This window comes from Salvia miltiorrhiza, chromosome 2 (assembly GCF_028751815.1).
Source record: "Salvia miltiorrhiza cultivar Shanhuang (shh) chromosome 2, IMPLAD_Smil_shh, whole genome shotgun sequence".
In the NCBI taxonomy this organism is placed as follows: Eukaryota; Viridiplantae; Streptophyta; class Magnoliopsida; order Lamiales; family Lamiaceae; genus Salvia; species Salvia miltiorrhiza.
Genome location: NC_080388.1, coordinates 58,188,716 through 58,213,322, shown reverse-complemented (window position 1 = coordinate 58,213,322; position 24,607 = coordinate 58,188,716). Strand labels below are relative to the sequence as shown.

The 24,607-nt window shown below is 34.6% G+C and overlaps 2 protein-coding genes across 4 annotated transcripts; one reads left to right on the top strand and one right to left on the bottom strand.

Annotated features, from left to right (window-relative positions):
* Positions 1–45: 45 nt before the first annotated feature.
* On the bottom strand, positions 46–5,249 carry LOC131010637 (KH domain-containing protein HEN4-like). 2 transcript variants are annotated; one of them, XM_057938260.1, is made up of 9 exons: positions 4,997–5,249; positions 3,076–3,809; positions 2,306–2,722; positions 1,934–2,188; positions 1,409–1,762; positions 1,113–1,192; positions 920–1,028; positions 330–488; positions 46–247 (listed from the first exon to the last, which is right to left on the bottom strand). In XM_057938260.1, exons 2-8 carry the CDS (start codon positions 3,775–3,777, stop codon positions 345–347), a joined length of 2,061 nt encoding a protein of 686 aa, XP_057794243.1. In that variant the 5' UTR covers positions 3,778–3,809; positions 4,997–5,249; the 3' UTR covers positions 46–247; positions 330–344. The 2 variants fall into 2 exon arrangements, with proteins under 2 accessions (XP_057794243.1, XP_057794244.1); XM_057938261.1 differs by having other exon boundaries at positions 46–488; positions 4,997–5,236.
* A 14,186-nt stretch (positions 5,250–19,435) lies between these two features.
* LOC131010636 (inositol-tetrakisphosphate 1-kinase 3-like) lies at positions 19,436–24,607 on the top strand. Of its 2 annotated transcripts, XM_057938258.1 has the most exons (10): positions 19,436–20,246; positions 21,583–21,664; positions 21,773–21,805; positions 22,631–22,751; positions 22,910–23,002; positions 23,259–23,366; positions 23,473–23,649; positions 23,821–23,876; positions 24,025–24,109; positions 24,195–24,607. In XM_057938258.1, exons 1-10 carry the CDS (start codon positions 19,948–19,950, stop codon positions 24,263–24,265), a joined length of 1,125 nt encoding a protein of 374 aa, XP_057794241.1. In that variant the 5' UTR covers positions 19,436–19,947; the 3' UTR covers positions 24,266–24,607. The 2 variants fall into 2 exon arrangements, with proteins under 2 accessions (XP_057794241.1, XP_057794242.1); XM_057938259.1 differs by lacking the exons at positions 19,436–20,246; positions 21,583–21,664; positions 21,773–21,805 and adding an exon at positions 22,256–22,396.

Genomic DNA, 24,607 nt, shown 5'->3' with positions numbered 1-24,607 from the left:
TTTGTCAACCACGTTTTCTGCATAATATAATGCGATAAATAGACGAAAGGAAATTTTAGAAAAATGCATAAAGAAACCATAAATGTACGGTTAATTCATCGGCATGTAATACAGATAAACAAGCATGCACACATAGCTCGAATAAACTGCATCCTATTCTATTGAAACAACAGAGGTTTTTAACATTTTAGTAAGTATCGCTGTGTTCTCTTCGCACCGTCCATGGAGTAGATTCCTACAAGATGAACTGAAAAACAACTACATATTAGTGGCAGGTCACACTAAGGTAAAAGCTTAGAAACGTCTCTGTCAAATACAAAATGGAATACCATGATATCAACAATTCAGGCTGCTTCAGTCTCGCAAATTACAAATGCTTGAATTAGACTCTGTGCAGCATTGGTTTGCTCGGGAGTCCCAGATATTATGATCACAGTTTCCGTTGCCCCGGCTTTAGGATCGGTGATATTCACTTTTGCGTCTGAAATCTGATAAGAGAAAACACAAAGCACAAGAAAATTAAATGGTTCTGAACTCTGACTTCATCCAACGAGCCAATGAAATATATTTACACGAAGAAAACATACATGAACTTTTATACGTTCAGTGCAGTGTTCTCGAAGTTTCTCACAATAAGAAATCTTTATTTGAACCATTTCCTATCAAATAAACACCATCCTTATTCCATTAACTACTCTAGTCCATAGATCTTGACTGAAGGATGATCAAGATTGATTTTTAAATGGGATTATCCTCTCATACGCAAAAAAGGATGCTTTCTCTATGATTATGAATGCTTTTTCTATATTTATGTTTTTTTTCAACATAAAATAATACTTTTCACATATTGCAATAATGTCTTGCTCACAGTTAACAAATTGAAAAGCATAATCAAAGTAGGCCTTCTGCAGATGCATACCTCGCGAATTTGTCTAAGGCATCCACCTTCCTCTCCGTAAATAGCAGGAACAACGAAGCGAGGAACAACAACCTCCACAGTAGTGCTTGTGATAACAGGTTGATTTCCACTGCATTGGCAAGCAAAACATCTGAATACAAAACCAAGAAAAAAAATTCAAATACAATATCATTGACACTATAGAAGTACAAACCCTGCAAATCCACCAAGTCTTCTTTGAGGACCACCAGGATAGTCTGGAAATCCCATCGCACCAGGCCCTTCTATTGGTCCCTGCAAACCATTTTAGGAATTGATTATATAACAAGTCGTGGTTTTATATGGTTTGCCACCACCACTTAACAATAGCCATACATACAAATGCTTGCAAGGGATAGGAGATTTAAATTGCATCTCATTCAACAAAAATGCACCACGTAGTAGCTATCAGGGTAAAGCTATATCCTGCAAGTTAGCTATGGAGTTATTGTAGACCTAATAAGTTCATACCTGGGTTCCCCATGGTGCCGCAGGAGGCATTCTTTCAGATATATGAGGAGGGACCCCTTGCCTTGGAAAATCATGAGCAAAATGAGGTTGATCATCATGTGGATGGAACCCACCAACTGGAGGAAGGCCCCCAGGACCATCAAAATTGTTAAATGGTGGACCTCGATTAGAGAATGTTCCGGAAGGTGAAAACTCTCTTCTTCCCATATATGAGGGAAATGGGGGCATTTGCTCCATGAATGCTGGGTTTGGGTGGTGAATCATAGGTGGAAATGCATCGCGAAAGAAATGGTGCTTCAACCTTGATGTTATCTGCACAAGAGCCTCTTGAACTACTTCAAAGTCTCCATTAACCTAGAATTGCATACGACAGGAGAAAAAAATAAGGTCAGAGAAAAGTCCTATGTTTTTGTGGCTCCAAACCATCAAATATATGGAACTGAAAATAAGATGGGATTCACCCCCTTTAAATAGATTAATCATATGCAAGTTTCAAGGACGTTTGATGCTTAACTTCATGCATACCTGAACAACTTCCTCATTTTCTGAAGCATTCTTTGGAACCTGGTCTTTGCCCAGAATACGGATGTAAGCTCCAGTTGACTTTCTCATTTCAGCAATGACTGAACCACCCTTACCAAGGAGACATCCAATTTGATGAGAGGAGACAAGGAGTTTTGCAACCATGGTGTTATCCTTGCTTTCAGGTGCAGACCTAAATATTCTTGCTTGCACTCGAAGCACAGCATCTTGTGGGGGAGATATTGCATCGTCTGGATGCTGCATTACATAGGAATCAGCAACCATTTATTGCCTTACATTTATTAGTAGAAGAGTGGGAGGAAGAAAAATGTGAAATCTAAGAGATGTAAACAAAGCAAAGAATCAAAACCATACAGCAGGACCAGATATGATAATTATGCGATCTTCCGCGTCGCCTGTACCCTCTAGGACCTTGATATCACAGCCAGATTCATGTTGAAGAGCTTTGACAATAGATCCTCCCTTTCCAATTACCCCACCAACCTTCTCCTCATTACACAGCACCCGGTAAGTTATAACTTCAGGAGGAAAATTCATTCTACCAGGAATACCAGCATCACCATCATGAAATCCAGATGGATAGGGTGCTCCATGTCCATGAAAAGGACGATTTGGAGGTGGAAACCTATCCTGTCTAGGAGCACCAAAGGAATAAGATGACGGACCAACAGGGTTGACTGGAAAAGGATCCTGATACTTAGGAATATGCTCAAGCAGTTGCTGGGAAACAGATAGAAGAGCTTTCCTGATGGCATCAAGAGTACCAGAGATCTGCAAAAGAGAACGAGATGTCAAAAGATACTCAATTCATCAAATCAATAATTAAGTTTTTAAAGTTTTAGTATTTAACTATTTATTTATTATTATTTAAAATTCAGGAATTATTGATATCCTTGTTGCATTTCAAGATCTTGATCTTAGTATCTTAGTCATGGCTTTATATCTCAAACTTGTCTAAATGATATTCATCGCTGACACATGTGATAGGTACATGCAGTTCCTGACAAATATATTCAAGTACATTTTGCACATATAAATACACAAGGTAATGAGTGCGGAGGCAAACTGAAATGCAGTTAGATGTGTGTCAAATAATGTGCTAAATACAATGAAGACAGAAGTACCTGCACAAGTTCATCAGAAGAAGATGAACAAGCAGGCAGCTTATCCTTTGGAAGAATTCGTATCTGCGCTCCACTTTCAGATGACATTTGTTTTATCACACTGCCAGCTTTCCCTAACAGACAGCCTACTTGACCAGAGAAGACAAGTAGCCTAACAACAAATGAAGATGGCTTTTTACTTTCTTCTTCTCCTTCCTTTGTCTCAGCCAACATGTCAACCATTTTATCAAACACAACTAGCAAAGCTTTCTGAACAGAGGAGTTCTCTTTGTCCTTATCTGATTTAGAGTCATCAACTGGAACATCCTGCTCTTCATTGCCTTCCCCATCTTCTTCAGGGTTCTCACTGGACTCTGGGATTTTAGTCTCCTCGTCTTCGGCCTTAACCTGCTCACTGACAATTTCCTTAGCTTTATCTAGTCCTACAATAATTATGACTCTTTCATCACATCCAGGTATCGTTTCCTCGACGCGGACTCTTGCTCCAGTCTCTTGGCGTATTTGAGATATGGTGCTGCCACCTTTTCCAATAATGCCACCAATTCTGGAAGCTGGGCAAAGTACTCGTATAACCTTGCTAGATGATGATGAATTAAATGGTGCAATATCAGAACCTGCCGATTTCTGCCACTTCCTTCTACCACTTACATCTGTAAGACTTTGGTCGAGTGGCCTCTTAGCAGGTGTAACTTGAGCCGACATCCCTCAAGATCCCGCCAAGAGAATAACAGCTTCTGTCAAGAATGTTAACATGAATCTCCCAACACGCAGTATTGCAATGAAAAACTATGAGTTGTAAAGTAAATTAAATTTGATGGCCCATTACATATTAAGGTAAGAATAAGATCCTAGTTGGACAAATCAGGTTATGATTCGATACATCTGCTAACTTGTTTAAGAAAATATCTGAGTAAACCGCTAAACGACAAAGAATCCTTTTTTAACGGTTAGAAACTGATGATATCGCTACACGACAAAAGAATCATAATGTAAAACAATATCAGATCGCGCTAGTGTTCGAAAAATTTAATGAAGTTCCAAGATGTATGGGAAACATTATTACAAACTCACAACATATACTACACATTCGCGCAATTTAGGGATTTGATCACAATTTCCACGAGACCCGGCGGATTGAAACCAGTATGCCATATACATCAATTATTTACCATTCTTAACAATGTAATGATCCTCAAACACGTGTAAAAAGAAACACGATTTCCACTTTTTTCAACCACACGCGATAGAAACATTTCAGGATAATGTGGGACTCATCGAGCATAAATGACCTTTCTAGGGCATGGCCAAGATTCTGAGTTAGCATAAACAATTAAATCAACTGTAAAACAAAGCACGCAAGGAAAAGAAAATTCTAATCCAAAACATGAAAGAACAAATTGAATTTTCATATAAAAACTAAACTAAGGGAAACAATAAGCTTTCAGCACCAAATGTATCCTTCCATTTCTCAAGAAAAATTCATATTTCATTCACTGAGAATATATGAGTTTATCTTGAATTCCCATGAAGACGCACACTTAAACTTTCAAAAATGAGTTCAACCGCATCGAATACATCAATGGCCCACAGATTAATTAACATGCATCAAAATTACATATTCCAATTCAATGAAAAAAATACTAAGAAAAAAAGTACTAAGGGCTTCTTCAACCGGACGGTATTCTGCGTTTTGCAGTCAAAGATATCTGCTCCAACTGAACACTAATGGCAAACGCATTTTGGATTTTTTTCAGTTTCTCAACACTAGAAACGCATACTGTTCACAAACGATTCTCCTTTTTTATGTTTTAAAGATTTCACGTTAGGCCCTTGTATTGGGTGATGACTTTTGCTTTGAACATAGAAGCAAATTTGGTCTCAGATTTAGGGGTATAGAAATTGAGGGAAATTCGGATTTGACCTTGAATCGAACAAAAAAAAGGGCGACGGCTGCCGGTGGCTATTGACGATGAGCGACGGCGACTGCTGAGGCAACCGGCTGCGCACCAGCTGGGCTTATGAAGACGGCATGCCGGAATTTGATGCTGCTGGCGACGGGCTGTTTTGTGCAATCGGTGGTGGCGAGCGGACGGATGAGGCGGCGCGACTAGAGCAATGGAAGGAGCAGTAGACCTGAGTGAGAGAGATACAGTATATTTTTTAATAATTTATTTAATAAAGCTTTTATAGTAGTAACTTTTTAATATATTTATTAATAATTGAGTTATATCTGATAATATTTTATTTTAAATAAAGTTATTGAATAAAAATTTTAGTGTTTTAATGTCTGATTTTTCAAAAATATACAATTATTACTTAAAGTGACGTTTCCTTACATAATTGATAAAATGGGTAATTGTCTGTAAATCCACGTCGTTTTACACGGAATTGGTTTTTGCTCGTATTTTGAAAAATATGGCTCTAAAATACATAACCTTTTTTTTGTCGCATTTTTGGCCGGCCGCCGGTTTCCCCCAAATGTATCACTGCAAACAAAAATTGCCACAGATACATCAATTTCTAAACCTATCGCAAATACGGTTCCACAACTACAAAGAGGCGAATACTTACGGGTTCACGACTTCGTCGTCGGCCATGGAGACTGTGGACGTGCCCTTTTTACGGATTCTCGCCCGAAATCATTGGTATTCGCCCGAAATCGTCTGCGCACGTTGGACTTCGAAGAACCCTATTCCACTGAATTGGAAATGTAATTTGGGAATTCAATTCTGTAAGGTTAAAAGATGAAGAAACGACGTTGTTTCTTCTTAATGAAAACAGTGTCGTTTTTAATTTAATTTCTGACATCCTACTGTGCAATTTTCGATGCCACAATATAATTTTCTGATGCCACATCATTTTAAATTTGGGGTAAACCGGCGGCCGGCCAAAAACGCGACAAAAAAAAGGTTATGTATTTTAGAGCCACATTTTTTAAAATATGAGCAAAAACCAATTCCGTGTAAACGTTGTGGATTTACAGGCAATTACCCCTTGATAAGATGTATGATGGAGTGTTTTTTTTTTTTTAAAGTAAGATTTCCTAAATTTGACTATTTCAATGGAATATGAATCAAGTGAGATTAACTTGGATGATATAAATAATAAAAAAAATTTGTGATGTTTCAAAATTTCAATTCAAATGATTAATCTTATTTTTATCTATTAAAACAAATCTTCAAAATTAAACACTCTTTTAAGAAGATATGTACTCCCTCCATTCTCATAAAATGTATCCAATTTGTCATTTTAGTCCGTCCTCATAAAATGTATCCAGTCCATTTTTGATAAGTTCTTTTACTCACAATAAAGTGGGATTCTTACTCCATTTATAACAAATTCAACTACTTTATTAAAAATCGTGCCGTTTATAAATGAATACTTTTTATAAGGACGAATAGAGTATTTTTTTTTAAGTTTGAGAATGTATTTACTGATTGAAGGTCAATTATGATAACTCACATAAGTTTCATGGGTTTCTCGCTGACAAGAGATAATTTATAAAGTGTTAATAATTGTAAAGTCGAAACCCTAATGAGCTTAGTTAAAGAAATACCAATATAAAATATTGGGCTCGGGCTCGGCACTGATACCTCATTTTTTTAATATACTAGTGTTGTCCAAGTAAAATGGCCCGATGGGTTGGGTCAGAACCAACCTTCTGGCTAACAATTTTGTAATCATTGATTCTTATTTGAAATCGAATTGAATTTTTTTATTGAAAACGTTGAAAGTTTGATATATAAAATACTAATATCCTTATCTAAAAAATATTCAGACTTAAAAAATATCGGCGACACTATATATACCACTGCATCATTTGTAATTATGACTTATGACCAATTGACCATTGTTGTGCGACTTGCAATTCTATATATACTAATATGAATTACTAATTACTAGCGCATTACGATCATTGTTATGCGACTTTCAATTTATATATCAATATAAATTATTTTTTTCGAATGGAAACTCATATATAAATCAGGATAATCATCCAAAACAATATCCCTCAACCAAGAAGAGAAATCATCAGTGCAACAAATGGATCGAGACAAGGTCCTAGCAAACTGAGCTAGTCTATGAGCTGCACAATTGGCAAAATGCTACATATGAAAGAGCCCACATAAAAAGCTCCCTCTCGTCAGCTGAGGAATCTCACACACATTCTCCAGGAGAAACTTCCTATCCTATTCGGGTGTAACCATCGTTCGGACATAAAAAAGAATGTACATCAACAAAAAATTCAATAACCTCGAACGCAAACTCTGAAATCGTCGTAATACCGTGCACCACAACCATAATCTCTGTCATCATAATATTGGAGGATGGGACAGTTGGTTTTGACCTAGCCAGTCGGATTTTCTCGTGATGGACACGAGCAATTATACCCACACCGAAAACCCTATCACCATCATAAAAAAGAACATCAACATCCACCCGAAGTCTTCCTGTCTCCGGCTTAACCCTTCTCATCGAACCCAATAACACCCAAGAGTGCCTCCGTTGTGTAAGTCGGCTGAGTAGCCTGGTAAACGTCCCAAAGGGTGACGCACTCTTCCTCCTTCACACTGAGTTCAGCCTGCCCTTCTTCATGCATGGCTCTACATGTAGCATTACAATGATCATTGTTGCGGGACTTGCAATTTTATATCAGAGTGAATTACTAATTTATTAAATTAAAATTTTATTAAAGAGAAAAAGAAAAAACCTAAAGACACCCTTGAGAGCACAAAACGGTAATTAAAGGTCGGGCCTCGTTAAAATCCATTAAAGTAAACCCACGAGGGAAAAATCCTTAATGGGAAAAAGAGTACTCGTCTACAAAGAGAAGGACTAAACAAGATAGGAGACTTCCCGACCTCCGAACTAACCATCGGCCAGTAATCACCGCTCGAACAAAAAAACGAGATGCCAAGAATGCCGATGCACAAGCAGAGCTCCGGCCAGACCATTGCCCCGAAATGCACCCTTGTTCTCCGCATCCAACGAAAAGCAACCGAAAACAACACAGACACAAATAAAAAATACTATTGTAACTGATAATTAGAAATTATAAAAATAATTTCAATATTTATGAGTTTAATGTAATAATTTTATTAAAGTAAATTTAAATTTTTATGTATTTAAGTAATAATTAGAATATAATTAATAGAAATAAAATTTAAAGGAAGTATAATGTTTTAATTGGCTTTAATAAGGAAATAATATTAATCTATTAGCCCGAAACCGGGTCGAGCCTGTTTTTGCTAACTCATGCACTATTTGGAAATTGTGTTTCGTTAGGTACTCCCTCCGTCCCAAACGAAATGTCATGTTTTCCTTTTTGGGCTGTCCCAAACGAATGTCCTGTTTCCTTTTTTGGCAATACACTCTCTCTCTATACTTAATATTTAAATAATTTCCACCAACCCACTTTATCTACTTTATACACATTTCTTAATCTTCATGCCGAAAATAAATGAGCCATTTCGTTTGGGACGGAGGGAGTACAATATTTGAAGTTTAGTCAGTTGAGGTATATTGATAGTGAATGTTTGTTATGGAGTTGGGCTTAATTTGACCCAACTCATAAATTTGCCAAGACAGTATACAACAACTAGTGATTAAATTGATTGCTGTTTTAAGAATTTACTAACACTGCGTATACGTCTAATGGAATACATTTTTTAATTATCCAACCTTAATCTTTTTTTTTATGTAGTAGCTAGAATTTTATCTTAAATAAATGGAACCCGTTATAAATTTATTGCTTAATGTTATTAATAGTCCCTTAAACTTATTTGTGAGGCTTTTACCCATTAAATTGGGTGTAGAAAAATAAATCACGTACTGTATGTATGTCTTGTTCTGAGTGGAGCACTGCCTATATATTTGTTGTATTGCAAAAGCAACTTATATCTTATTTTATTACAACTCGAACCAATCGGATAGGAATATAACTATTAATGACAAATTTGCAATTTAATAAGAATGCAAGGACAAATTTATATGGATTAGGATGCTTGCATATTTTTTCATTTTTTTTATTTTTAAGTTGGGGATGGAGGGATTTGGTTGATGAATCATGATTACATACTTTATTTCTTCAGAAAAATTTCCGTGAAATCGATTTTACGGTGAAACTGAGTTTCAAATGACATTATTTCAACATACAAATGACATTTTACAATGTTAACATATTTTATGTTGAAGTATGTTGAAATAGTGTCGTTTGAAACCCGATTTCACCATGAAACAGATTTCACATGAGGACACCTGTTATTTCTTTTAGATTTTAGTTTGCCCCGTCCTACATTTGTTCCTCAGTTTTATCTAATATTTGCACTGTACATATTTTTATTGAGAAAATTAATTGCCAAACAAAATTACAATCACGACCTATTTTGTATTTCTAATATCATTTTTAGAAATTGACAATTAAATACTTAATTATTATTTTTATTTGCAATTGGAATGCGACCACTATTTCTGGTGAGTATCGCATTTGGGATCGCGATTTTTTTTGGCTATTTGACTTTTTTATTTCGTCAATTTCTTGAGTAAAATAATTAACAAATGATATTTTCAACATGTAAGTTGAGTTCGATATACATTCGTGTTTTCATTTTATTCTTGCCAAAATAAAATGTGGTTCGTGCAATTAATATTTGAAACTTTAGATCTTCATGATCGAAGAGTTGAGAATGATACTCTGTTGTCAGTTTAAATAAAAATTCTTATTTGAACCCTTATATATAATTTGTACTATGTACTTCCAAATTTTAAAATTGGTATTGAAATTGCAAAATGAGTTTGTTTGTTTTGTTTTTTTTTTTTTGTTTTTTTTTGTAGGGTAATTAAACACATATTGTGCAGCTTTCCCTTTTTGTCCTTTTAAAGTTTTAAAGAGTATTGTAAATATAATACGTAATCCATTAGTTTATTTGAGGTAGTTATTTTAGTCATAAACTTAATTTTAGTATCACTAATCAAACTTCAATATAGTTCATGTGATTAAATAAAAAAACATATAGTTCGGTTTGATCCAACTAAAAAAAATCAATGAATCAAATCAAGACGCGCGTGCACATACATAGGAGTACATGAAAACAATATTTCAATTAGTATAAACAATCAAGTATTCATGTGAAACATGCATATATATTATAATATTAACAGATTATTTAACTACTTCATTTTCCGAATATTGCAACGGTAGGAAAAGGTGTTATTGTTTATATATGCTTTGGAACATGTTACAATATCATCAAGTATTGTGAGTTCCAAATTAATCATTTTCAAGCTAATCACTTCAATCAAATCAAATTAAATGCCATCATATATAAGAAATGGCAGATCTACCAAACTATGTAGGAAAACTATATCTAATGTTTGGTACTAATATATACTTTTAAAATATACAAATCCAAAGGCGTTGTGATCATTATATTGATTGGACCACATTGCTTGAAACACAAATAAAAGAACATCCAATTCATATGCTAATCACTATAGCTATGTGTCTTTTTATGTAATTTAATGATATCTATAGATAATTATCGTGAATAGTTATTAATCAACAATGCATATATTATAAGCTAAAAATGGAATGTCCTCATTTTCATATTACAAATATAAACATACCCAGTAAAATAGAAACCTTTTAATTAAAAGATACCTATACCTTCACTATTTTGCCCTTTAGGTAAAGAAACCAAAAATTGAAATAAAAAATAAAAACTCCAACCCGTATTATTATTGTTGCCTCAAACACTTGAGCTCTCGAATGCACGAACAAATAAGAAGAAAACAGTATCAGGGAAAAAAACACTCATATTATCATTGTTGCCTTAAGCACTTTAGGTTTAGTCTGGCTCATTTGGTTGGATTTTCTTTTTCATGTTCAATATAATATCATTCTCTCGAGCTTCTTTTTTTCTGTTTATGTTTCAATCTTCATTTTTTCTTGTAATAGAGGAACACTCTTTTTTTTTATCGATGTTTTTCTCACTGAATTTTCATCTCAGAAATGTTTTGATGAGGCTCGGTTTTTAATTAGCGTCCTTATATTATCAATGAGTTCTTAATTTTTTCTTTTTCCTTTTTTTCTCAATAAAAATTCCAATTCAGCCGTAGTGGAAAGAAGTATGATATTAAACGTGGTCGTGCTAAAACATGTTATGGAAGAAAGGTCTTAATTTGATGAGTGATCTACATATTGGGTCTCCGCAATGCAGATTTTGTATATTAATATTTATTGATTACTCTATTTTTTAATATGAGTTTAGTAATTATAATTAGAATTTATGAATGGGAATTTAATAATCTATATTTAAGGTTTAGTAACTAGTTAGATGAATTGATTCTCACCAAGTGCGCATCAGCAGTTCTCCACCAAATAACGTGAGTTGGTATATTTTCCTTTGTCTGCATTTTATCTATATTTTGTTTGTTTGTTATGATTAAATAAGTCCGAGCTCCATTCTTTTAGTTATGAGTTGGTCTGATGTGAACTCGCGTGCATAGTGTGTAGATCTTTTTTCGATTTGGGTTCCACTTCAATCTAATTTATAACTTTATTTTTTGATAAATAAATAATTTAAAAAATTGTATGAATATTGTAAATTTGAGTCGAAATTTTTTAATCTTAGACATTAATCATAACTTGTATTAGTATATGAGGCTTTTGATTTATACATTAATCACTTTATTGTGAAGCTAACACACATCCACATAATGACTGTCACTTTTTTTTTAATTATTATTGAAAAACATAAATTAACCTTGATTTTACTGGTATGTGACATATTAATCACAAGATCGAACTTACTCTTAAAGCGTGATTGCTACTCAATCCACGCACAACACCAACACCAAAAACCACTCCAACAGGCTGAAGTAAAATTCAAGAACTTAAAGTAAATACACGCTTACAAAGGAAGCGTCAAACAATAGCAACACTCAATGAAAGTATGCTCTCTCAATTGCATGAAAATATTCTCTCCAAGTAAGAAGAATAACAATGAACGCAGCAGCCTATTAATTATGTCCTTCTTCACAGCAATATATATGTAAACCTTAGGGTTGAGAAAAAGGCGCTTGGACATGGACAAAGGAAGGCCCATAAGAGGGTTAACTTGCGGCGACACCAAATTGGGTTCAAAGAAACCCTAAGAACAAGGATTCCCATGTAGACAGAAGATCTAAAAGATATATATCCGAAGGAAGATCTTCCAAGCAAATCTCCCACAAAAAAACCCGTAACAATAGGCTGCTAGTGTCTCTTAAAAAACTTGAGACTGCAGAAGCTACTCAGGTAGAAACGACATAAGAAACTCCATAAGACACTTCTTCAGATTCTACACAATGACAACACTAAACATAGAGTATAGAAAATACTCTAACACTAAACTTTATCACTTGAACTAGTCCCCATTAACGTGTGTGTGTGTGTGTGGCAAATAATTGGTTAATCAAACCATGTTCACTCCTATCGTCTTTAAGGCATAAAGTTATAAAGCGAAGACATTTTAGGTCTGGTACAAAATTTCATATAAATAAATGAAATTGGAAGGTGATGTAACATGTTGAAAACATATAACTAGGCAATAATTGTGGAAGAATTAAGTATAATAAATTCTTGTTGAGCCCTCTTCCAATAAGGTTTTTTGTTCTTAAAGTATAAAGGAATTCTGAACCATTCTTGTTGAGCCCATGTTTTTAGATGCTTGACATTAACATGTTGAGGTGACGAAGGAATATGAGACAAACATAATGCATCATAGATAATGACTCTTTAAAACCCCCTCCTATTGTCAAATATAATTTTTTTTTAAAGACTATTGAGACACACTACGATCAAGCCCATCTCAGTCTCTACTAAATATTTGTATTTATATCGCTTTTTTTTTTTTAATGGGAAGCTGAAATCATTATATTTGATGCGCGTTGGTTAACTTCTAATTAATTCATCTCTTGTGCAATAATATGCAAATCATTATAAAAGGAGAGATATATTATAGTACCTCTTTTTGTAGCATAATATGGAGTACAATAGATTTATTAAATATTGAGAGTGTAAATTGCCATCCATAGACTTGCAAATATACAGAAATAAGTCCACTTTAAAAATTCCATAGAGAAATCCTTTTCTCCCGATTACAAAAAGACTCCAATAGAATATCAAATGTTCCATTGGTCAAGTGTGCATGACAAAATCTGCATTATTTGATGAAGTTGGCAGTTTTTATTATTTAATAAAATTAAATATTGACGATTTGGACCAAAAAGTGAGAAATAATTAAGTCTACTATGGAAGTGGGGAGTAGGTCCAAATGTCTCGCAAATAATTAATTAAGTTCCCTTAGATATGGACCTGCATTTTCTCAGATATTATCATGCATCGTGTCCACTACAACGACAACAACTAATAATAATGGCAAAAATATCACTTTAAACCTCAAATTATTTTTGCACTATTAATTATATCTTAAACTATTTAAAATATTTTTTTTAAGCTTTAAACTATTAATTTTGTATCAATTATGCCATTCGTCCATTTTTTTGCACCAAAAATTTGACGTAATTAGCCGAATGCCATGATATATTTATAATTAGACTTGTTTTAACCTATAATGTACAAAACGAAGTCATTATATCTCTTACTAATTGAAAATTTAAAGGGTGAAAAATGGATGAAGGGTATACAATTGATACAAAATCGATAGTTTAAGGTTTAAAAAAATATTTTCGATAGTTTAAGATATAATTGATAGTGCAAAAATAGTTTGAGGTTTAAAGTGATATTTATCCATAATAATATATTAATAAAATTTCAAAAAAAATAATAATATATTAATAAGAGCACTCACGATAGGGCTCGTGGAGCAAGAGAGCGCCCAGCTCGCGCGAACCCTACATCACTACTGGGATGGGGGGGAGTGGGGGGGAGAGGGAGCGTGCACCACTACGCTCGCTTGCGAGTTCGCGTGGAGACACCGCCTAATAGGAAAAAAGAAAAAAGAAATGGAAAAAATTTGATGCAGTCGAATTGTGAGATGTGGCTCGATTGCTGCAGAGACCGATGACTCAAATGAAAGGGCCCACCTACGAGCCCGAAATCTTGGCTTGCGAATGTGAATGCTCTTAATAAAATCTGTTCACTCAATATTATTTTATTAAGATTTTAATTTCAACTTTTCTTATGACTATTATGCTTTAACTTTCAAATTGAAATTTGAAATTAATTGTCATATTTATGACAGTTCTATGGAATACTCAACAATTTATATACTCTCTCCGTCCAATTATATAAAGCTTTTTTTTAATGTACCAAATATATAAGTTTGTTTCTATAAAAAGTTATACATTTTTATTTTATTTACAAATATATTTTTATTGAATTATTTGATTAACTCCACTATTAATGAGTTGTCAAAGAATAAATTTGAGTATACTAGAAAATTATTTCTGTAATTTTCTTTTTCAATAATTTGTGTGTGTGTGTGTAAAACTCAATCAATCTATATAGTGGTACGAATGGAATATTTGACTATAAGCATCCATATATTTTGTCATAGATAACTAGAATTTAGTAATGTTTTTTTGAAAGATAGAATTTAGTAATGTTGATAACTCATGATAAGCATAAGCGATCACCGATTCATCCTAAGTTAACGTCATAATGTGTTCGTTGTTTATCAAAGAGTGGTCAACTCCTTCGGCCATTATATTTGACAACGCTTGTCCTATTCTTTGTGTGATTCTTACTATTTTTTTTTAAAAAAAAAACTACATTTTCACCATTATCTCGAATATTTACATAAAAATGAAATCAGACCGTTCTATAGTAAAATAGGTCAATATTTGGATCAAATTCATATTTCAATGATATATTGTGACTATAGAGGGGGGAAAAACTACAAATGGCATTAAATATAGAACTCAACGACACAAAAATCTAATAATTTGGAGGCCTTTTTCATATCTTAAGTGACAGATATGACACTCACTTTTTGTGAGCACCTGTCGTGAGTGTTGATGCACATTAACATTAATCTTTTTTCGTTTAATATACACATTTGTTTTTATTATACTACTTCGCAAATTAATATTGGTATTATTAATTTTACAAATTACAAATTACAAAAAATTGATTTTTTTTTCTTTTTATTCATTTATTTGAAGTTAAAAGAAAAAATTTTGAAATTTAAAATTTACATAATTTTTAAAAGTAATAATGTTAATAACAAATTTGTGAAGTATAAAAATCAAAATAAATATATAAAAATATTAACACAGATAATTTAATTTCATATTTTTATATACAACCAATACGAAATAATCTATTGAAGCAATTCAAACATACGACAAAATATATGAAAATAATTAAATTCACTATGGTCTGTATCTCTCTACATTAATAACAATAAAAAAACATATAAGTAACACAAAAAGAAATTATGAAAAACTCATGCAAGTTTTAAACATGAATATAGTGAAAAAATAAAATAAAAACTCAAAAATAAAAGAGTAATAAAAATAATTGCAGTCTTGCACAATAAAATGTACATAATTTTCATGATTTCGTAAAATATTTTATGCAAATAACAAAAAAGATGAAAAACTAACTTCCTTTATAAAATAAGAGAGAAAGAGATTAATTTTAAAAAAATTAATTTGAATATCTTCTTTTTATTTTATTTTTTTTATATATTATTATAAATTAAATTAAAGCTCATGTCATGATATTTAATTTGATATGCAAATTAAAATTTTAAATTAATTTAACTATATAAATTTTAGGAAAAAAAACATTCTAAAAGTAAAAAAAAAAAAAAATTGAAAACTCGCAAAGAAAGAGAAAAAGAAAAATAGAGAGAGAGATAATTGGTGAGAGAAATAGGTTAAATTTATAGAATAATGGAAAAGAAAAAATTTGATGGTAAAAAATTATCGTTATACTGATATTTTATATTATATATAGATATATAAATAGATAATGTGAGAGTGCGTACGTATAAGTTGACATCAAGAAAGATATTCCATGTCCCATATCTAAAGGAAACAAGGAAAACGATAGAAAGTTCCATAATGTAGGCGTAATAAACAAACACAACCATATCTCAAAAACCAAAATCATATCCAACGATTCGCTTAAGACGAATATAAATGTATATAAGGATGCTAAAAAGATAAGGTCTTACACGAGGACCATGTGAATTCCCACTCTTATTCATAATCCCATCAAATATTATTCAATCACTAAATATTCAAATTTGCAATTTGTATCTTTCCAAGTCATTACATGCCAATATGCCATGCATCACACGACCTAATCACGATAATTAAACTCAATTAAAAAATTTAAGAATTTGTAGGATTGTAGGGGCTAGCTAGCTAGACAAGTTTTCATTTTGCTTAACTCTTGTTGATTTCGATTTTATATATCAATCTTTTGGAAATGGTGATGTAGCTACTACTAGATAACTACAACTTGAAGTCTTGAAGATTGAATTTGATAGGAAAATTGGATATTGAATTATTTTGATAATTTTAAATTGTATGTGATAATGTAATGAAGTTAGGTTTTAAGGTTCCCAGCTTAGATTATATTCTACCCCACGTACGGTTGCATAAAATACAAGCTATAGCTTTTTTATTCTTTGATACTACTACGTTTTATGAAATATCCAATAATAAAATTATTCATATATACATTATTTCATGTTAATATTAGTTTATGCATTATTATTGTCCATAACTTTTTAAATATTTGAAGATATAACTGAAGAATGCCCTTCTCCTCCTTTTAAAAAAAAGAATGCATAAGTAAATTTTTCATTGTTATTGAAATTTATAATTTCAAACGGTTACGAGCCTAAATGGAAATTTAAATCGACACAAGTACATTATATAGCAACAAACAATAATTAGGAAAATTATCCCTTTTTTGGCACATGAAAGATACATTAATCATAACTTTGCGTCAAAGTAAATGCAAGCAGGAAAAAAAAGAACATTTCGAAATAGGCACGAATAATATATAGCAAATTGCAATTAAAATGTCCCATAACAGATAATTAAGAATCAAAATGGATTTCATTTCTTCACATAATAACAAAAGCGTCGATCTAAAGCAAATAACGGTAATTGGCATATGCTCCCTCCAATTTTCTCATTTGCCACTTTGCACCTCAAAAATCCCCACAAATACATAAATGGGAGAAACAAACAACATTGAAAAGAGGGCACAATATCTGAAACTAAATTGCAATAGCTGAATTAAAATTTTATTGCCAAACAGAGGAAAAAACAAAAACCTAATGCAAACCCAGTGAGAACACAAAAATGCAAATTGAAGGTCATGCCTCATTAAAACATTTTCAAGAAAAACTCAAAGGAAAAAATTCTAAAAAAGAAAAAGAGTGTTAGTCTAAAGAGACAACAAAAGAGCACAAAAAGCAATTCGGGGAGAGCAAGGAAGCTAACAGAGATCCGTCCTGACCATCGCCCCAAAGCAACTTGCAACAACCTCAGACCGAAAAATCAACGAAAGGACAAAAAAAGAACATCAAACATAGCAGCCGAGTAGCAGGAATAACGCCACCATTCAACGCCGGCCAACGATAGCAACGTGCCATGATAGTAATGAACTACTTTGCTTTCTTTGATTTTGAACCAAAATACATACATGATACATATATGTATTCTACAATATTGGACCATGAACTTATTCATCAGAGTGATGTATCCTCCATTGATATTTATGAATTAAAAATTAAAAATAATTACTTCCTTCATCCATGATAAGTGTGATTTTTTTTGTTATTTTCGTCCGTCTACAATAAATGTAGTTTTTCTATTTTAAGACAGATACTTTAATATTTTTACCCCAATCACACACAATGTCAACAAAAAAATTCATATCACAAACTATTTATCAATTATCTAACAAATCAACTTGATAGATCCATTTTTATACTTTACATATATCTCTCAATATTTTCTTAGAACGCGTTATCTCTCATCCACACCATATTTATCGTGGACGGGGGAATATTTTTAAAAGATGTTACTTTTATAATTTTTAATTAATTTATACTCCCTCCGTCCCGTTATTAACGGCACGTTTCTTTTCGGCACGGAGATTAAGAAAAGTAGAATTAAGGGAATTAGATGTGTAGTGTTATTTTAATTAAAAACACACACACAGTCACACACACTGCCTCTCTCTCTGCCTCACCGGTACACGGCGGCGCCGGCGCCGGCGAGCGCCGCCTCGTCGGCTCCTCCCCCCGTCCTATCTCTCCCTTCCCTCTCTCCCTCTCTCCATGGCAGAAACCAAACAAAAATTAAAAATTCTTCCCAAAATTGAAGAAATTGCAGAAACCAAATCGAAGAAATCGAAGAAACCAAATCGAAGATTTCAGAAACCAAATCGAAGAAACCAAACAAATTTTTCAGAAATCAGATCGAAATTAATTCCAAACAAGTTTCGAAATTAAATCCCCAAATCGGAGCCTTATATTCCCAAATCCACGGCCTCCTCTCGAATCCACAACTCCTCAAATCGGAGCCCTAGAGGAGGGCGGCGCGCTGGAGGAAGGAGAAGATGGACGGCGGACGTGGACGACGTGGAAGGACGACGCGGGAGGAAGGAGAAGATGAACGGCGCGCTGGAGGAAGGAGAAGATGAACGGCGCGCGACCGGGTGGTGGGGGGGCGCGAGGGCGGTGGTGGCGGTGGAGGCGACGGGCGGTGGTGTTTGAAGAGAGAAGGGAGGCAGGACTGGTAGGGGGGGAGGAGAGAGAGAGAACCGGGTGGTGGGGGGGCGCGAGGGCGGTGGTGGCGGTGGAGGCGACGGACGGTGGTGTTTGAAGAGAGAAGGGAGGCAGGCGGCGACTGGTAGGGGGGGAGGAGAGAGAGAGAAAGAGAGAGAGAGAACCGGGTGGTGGGGGGGCGCGAGGGCGGTGGTGGCGGTGGAGGCGACGGGCGGTGATGTTTGAAGAGAGAAGGGAGGCAGGCGGCGACTGGTAGGGGGAGGAGAGAGAGAGAGAATAGAGTTGTGATTTATTTAAGGTAATTAGGGAGTATTTTAATGCTTAATTCACCCCTTATTTTTTTCAAAAAAGGAAACGTGTCATCAATAACGGGACAACCCAAAAAGGAAAATGTGCCATTAATAATGGGACGGAGGGAGTATCTTTTTGTTAAAGTTTTGTGTCAATAGATTTGAGACGACAAACAATAACGAAATGGAGAGAGTATGATCTATAGCTAGACTTATTTGAACATATGAACATTTCATATATGTATAAGGTTCAAATTGGAAAATGAGGTTAATTAATGGATGCAAAATGCAAATTAGTCGTAATTAAGGCAAGTGTTTTCCACGTCAAGCAGCGGCAGCGCGTTCTACAGTTTACCCCTCTCCTTGTCTCCCTCTGTCTCTCTCTCTCTGTATATATAAGATCGTATGGTCTATCTATCCACGCACAAACAATCAGTACACATGTTTATAGATACAAATAGATAGAGACACATTAATTCGCATATTATATATATGTATATGTGTATGTATATGTAGTTCCCAGTTGGTGTTCGTCTTCATCGCTCCACGCGTTGCATTTCACCTTTCACACTTCTACGCTTTGCTCTACAACTCTACGCGTCTCTCTCTCTCTACCCGTTTATTGCCTAAATCTCCGCTCTCTCCCTCCAATTCCAGCCCCATATTTCCATTCTTCACACAATCTGACACTTGCTACATTTCCAGAGAAGCCGCGGCAGCCTCATTAAGAAATAAATCAACGTGAACGAGGCAAATTTCACGAATCCAAACAATTTTTTTATTGGCTTTGTTGGAAGAAGGGGATTGAATCTCGGTGTATGTGTTTGAATAGTATACGTATATACCTGTACATATCTATATTTAGGTCATCGGTGTTGGGGATGAGGATGGGTGGTGAGATAGCCTACTTTAAAGAAGAAAACAAGGACGAAGAGGTGATAAAAGACAGGGAGCTGGAGGACGAGAAAATGGTGGCGCAGATGAGATATTCGGCGGCTGCGATCGGTGGAGGCTTTTCTCCGCCACCGTCGACGATGAAGGTTGTGGTCGTCGGCTACGCCCTCACTTCTAAGAAGATTAAGAGCTTTCTGCAGCCCAAGCTTGAAGGCTTAGCTAGGTAACTCATTAATTCATTTTTGGTTTTTCTCAGCGTTCCCGATATATATATATATATATATGTGTGTGTGTGATTTTAACGTTCGAATTCTTGGCCAGAAACGAGGATATTTCTTTGTGATGTGTTTGTACATAAAACAAATGTAATTACTGTTTAGAGATTGATTGGTATCAACTCTTGAATTTTGATTTGTTGTTGGTTTTTGTTTTTACCTTTTTGTTTTCCGTTGATGCATTAGCTATCGCCTAGCGGAATGCTGAAGCTGTTTGTTCTGAATTCTTTTGAATGGAAACGCGATCAATTTGATTCGTTGTTTTTTTTTTTTTTAATAATAATAATTATTTATTATTTATTTTTTTAATCTTAGACTTTATAATGGAGAAATTTGTATCTCATGGGATTCTCTTATTGTATTGTTTCTATTCATAAGCTTCTGTTTGCTACTCTACTCATGTGTTTTACTGTATATCCTCTTCTCGAGTCTATTTTGGAGGAAAATTGTGATTATGTGAAATTTGTGGTAGAATGAACCTGGTTATGGATTAATGGAGTATTATTTTTGAAGATATTCTGAATGAAGTCAAATCTTCATTAAGATTTTTGTGGTGTATGTTCAATTGTTGTTTACATCTAGGATATTATTGAAGCAATTATATGGTCCTTGTCACTTTCACCAGTTTTCATAGTCTTCTATTTTCTAGTACTCTGTTGATGAGTTGTCCAATTTCCCTGTCTTGAAGTGAATGGGCGTTTGATTTGATAGGAATTAATTTATTTAGCTTACAGTGACAGATATTATGACGTTAATTCTTTGATTATTTTCAGTTTCTCAACTCCTCTATGTCTTACAATGTGTTAATCTGTCGCTTGTGCTTATTAACATAAGTGGATGTTTAAATTATGTTGGGCGAGTTCCATTTACAATCTGATTACCTAAGCTTTTATTATCAGCTGTCATGATCTATTCCCTCTTGACATTTAAACTACTCTTGGTCTATGCTAGGATCCAAAGCTTTCTATCGAATTGATGAGTATCCTTTTGCTCCTATCTCATTTCTTTTCTTGCATAAGAAAATTGCAAGTAATTTAGCAATTTGTCCCTTTCTGAACCCCGAAGTAGTTGATGATTTTTAGATTCAATGTAGAGTGCATGTCCTCTTATCGGATGATAAGGAAACTACAATTTAACACTTTTATGCTTTTATATAGAGGCTACCAATGATTTCAATGATAATGAATCCTCTCATGGAATGTACATGTGCTTCTGTTTTTTATCTAATGATCGTAGCACGTAAACCATTATTTAGCTAATTGAATTTGGTTGCAAAAAATGCAGGAACAAAGGAATTCTATTTGTGGCTATTGACCTTAGTAAACCACTTTCAGATCAAGGTCCCTTTGACATTGTGTTACATAAGGTGAGTTTTCTGTGTGCCTTCTCAACCCTTGATTGATATCTTTTTATTCATTACCTTGGAAAGAAAGATAGTTAATCTAGACATTGATCTTCTTTTCTTGTCATGCAGTTATCTGGAAAAGAATGGCAATGCATACTTGAGGTTGGTTTTATCATTCAGTGTCTCAGTCATGTTAAGAAAATGTGTGAAATTACTTAAAAGAGTTTTAGCATTAGAAAAGACCAATCAGGCTACTTGGGGACTCTCATTATTCATGATGGTGACATAGATGGACATGTATTTTGTGCGACTGGTGGGCAACCATCAGTCCTCCACTTATCCCCATCTTTCTGGAGTACTATGCTCTTTCCTCACATCATGAATAATGAGTTCCTAACTGAGGTTCTAGCCTCCAGATTCCCACAGTGATGATATTGCCCTTCCATGGGCTTTTAGCTGGTTTAGCAATGGATTTACGTGCTGGGTGATCGCTATATTATATCATCCTTTTTAGCAGTGGATTTGTTTACTTGAAATCGAATTCACTTAGTAGGTTATAGTCATTTAATTTTGTAGTTTGGGCTTTGGAGCGGGAGACTTGCCTTTCTCAAAGTGGTTGGCAGTAGAAATCCAATACATCATTGCTTAAAGAGGCTGATCGTAATGAACTCTTAGGATTCCTTATTACAAGGATGCCAGACTGCTGCATGCTTTTCTCATGCATGCAGTAGGATGTGATTGCCGAAGACATCAGTAGGATAATCTCTTTCTTTTAGTTTGGTAGTTTGTGTGTTATTACTAAAATATCAATAACCTTTGGACTGCTAAATTACTGCATGAATTGTGTTTATGTATGAATCTTCGATAAGTAGCTGTGGTTTTATACCTTGAGGGTGTGTATATTTACATGAGGGACACGTACCTGTGGATTTGAAGACAAAATTTCGGAGGGTCAATTATCATTCTTCCATTTTGCTCTTTTTGAAGGATTATCGGATAACACATCCCAACGTCACTGTTCTTGATCCTCCTGATGCCATAGAGCATGTGTACAGCCGTCAGTCTATGCTCCAGGTTGTTGCTGAGCTGAATCTGTCAGACCCCTATGGTAATCTTTTATGGGCATGCTAATTTTACATAAGGCTTTGCTTTCATTTTTAAGCTAGTTCTTTCCTTGGTTGAAGAATTATTGTTGATGTCACAAACAAGATCAATAGTTCTGCTTTTGCAAAAATCACTGATCTCTCATGTTCTTTTGTCTTACAGGAAAAGTGGGTGTACCCGAACAGTTGGTTATCAAGAAAGATTCATCATCTATTCCTGATTCTGTGAACATGGCTGGGTTGAGGCTGCCGCTGGGTATGTCCCCTTGATATGCTTACAGTTTCCTATTAATCAGCTAATTCTTGGAGTAGTATCTTTTGGACTATTTCAACTTACATATCAACAGTCAATTTGAACTGGTTATGTATGATATGACTTGGTACTTCTTTGTATGTACTATGCTGTGATTAGGAAAGATATTTGTGCTTTGGCTATTACTTGGATGTTAAATGTTTAGCTATTACCTGGATGTTAAATGTTTAACGTAGTAATCAATTTGTACATATTTCAGTGGCAAAGCCATTATTTGCAAAGTCACATGAGCTGTCTCTGGCATATGACGAGTTGTCCCTCCAAAAGCTTGAACCCCCGCTTGTTCTGCAGGAATTTATCAATCACGGTATGAAATCATAGTTCATCTGGTTTCCCTTACCTATTCAGTGGCTTGGCTTAGCATGTAGGAATGTGTCAACTGCCTTTGAATATTTTCCCTTCTTGTGATTTAGGAGGCGTGCTCTTCAAAGTTTATATTGTTGGGGAGGCAATAAAGGTGCTCAGACGTTTCTCGTTGCCAGATGTCAGTAAGCGTGAGCTGAAAACGACTGCAGGTGTTTATCGTTTCCCTAGAGTATCTTGTGCTGCTGCATCTGCTGATGAAGCGGACTTGGATCCTCATGTTGCTGGTAGGTGGACTTGCAATTTATACATGAGCTAACCATTTGGTTGTATAAAGTGATCTGTGAAACAATCCATTTGTCTTCTGTTTCCAACTTTGAATATTTGGTGGTTTTTGTTCCTGTGCTGAATTTATGAAAATGTATACCAAGGGGTTAAAAACCACTTTAATTCTGCAGAACTCCCTCCAAGACCGTTACTTGAGAGACTGGCTAAAGAACTACGACATCGGCTGGTAGTCTTCTTGCCCACGTAACACTTGAGTCTGTTATTCACTCAAAAAAAAAAAAAAAAAAACTTGAGTCTGTTGTGCAAATTAATTTAGTTTTTCATCCTTGTACTTGCTTGGTACTTGAGTTCTAATTCTTGTGCCCCTGAAATAGGGTCTCCGGTTGTTTAACCTGGATATGATTCGTGAGCATGGAACTCGAGACCGTTACTACGTGATAGACATTAACTATTTTCCAGGTATATATAACGCTCCTTGTTAAGAGATTTTGTTTCCCTTGTTTTGAGAAATGTAAAGGACACAGTAATGAGGTTGTAAATGCAGGATATGGGAAGATGCCCGAATATGAGCATATATTTACAGATTTCCTTTTGAGCCTGGCTCCAAGCAAATGAAAAGTCTAAAATCTGGCAAGAGGTTTCTTGATGATGTATAAACGAGCTCGTGCTGCACAAGATCCAAAACAAAACCACGTAGCAGTTAAAAACCGAAGGCGGTCCCTGCTGTGGTAAGTGAAAATTTGTTCCCTTGTTGACGAAGGTTGTCGGCGATGCCGTGGAGTGTCCCAATTTTTGTTCATTTTTTCATGTGTTTTTCCTAATTTCACCACTTTGTATGTTTTATGTGGTGAGTCTTGATGTTTAGATCAAGTAGCCATTCCCGTCTCCTTGTACATCCTTCTTTTAGAGAAGCCGCATGTAAAGTCTCTTTATAGTTTAGCATTTCATCGCGTCTCA

Coding starts and splice junctions, on each gene's coding strand:
- LOC131010636 (XM_057938258.1), top strand. CDS start 19,948: ATGTGTTTGAATAGTATACGTATATACCTGTACATATCTATATTTAGG. Junction 21,665..21,772: donor TTGACATTGTGTTACATAAG/GTGAGTTTTCTG, acceptor CTTGTCATGCAG/TTATCTGGAAAAGAATGGCA. Junction 24,110..24,194: donor AGACATTAACTATTTTCCAG/GTATATATAACG, acceptor TTGTAAATGCAG/GATATGGGAAGATGCCCGAA.
- LOC131010637 (XM_057938260.1), bottom strand. CDS start 3,777: ATGTCGGCTCAAGTTACACCTGCTAAGAGGCCACTCGACCAAAGTCTT. Junction 1,193..1,408: donor CGGCACCATGGGGAACCCAG/GTATGAACTTAT, acceptor AATGGTTTGCAG/GGACCAATAGAAGGGCCTGG. Junction 489..919: donor GCCTTAGACAAATTCGCGAG/GTATGCATCTGC, acceptor TTCTCTTATCAG/ATTTCAGACGCAAAAGTGAA.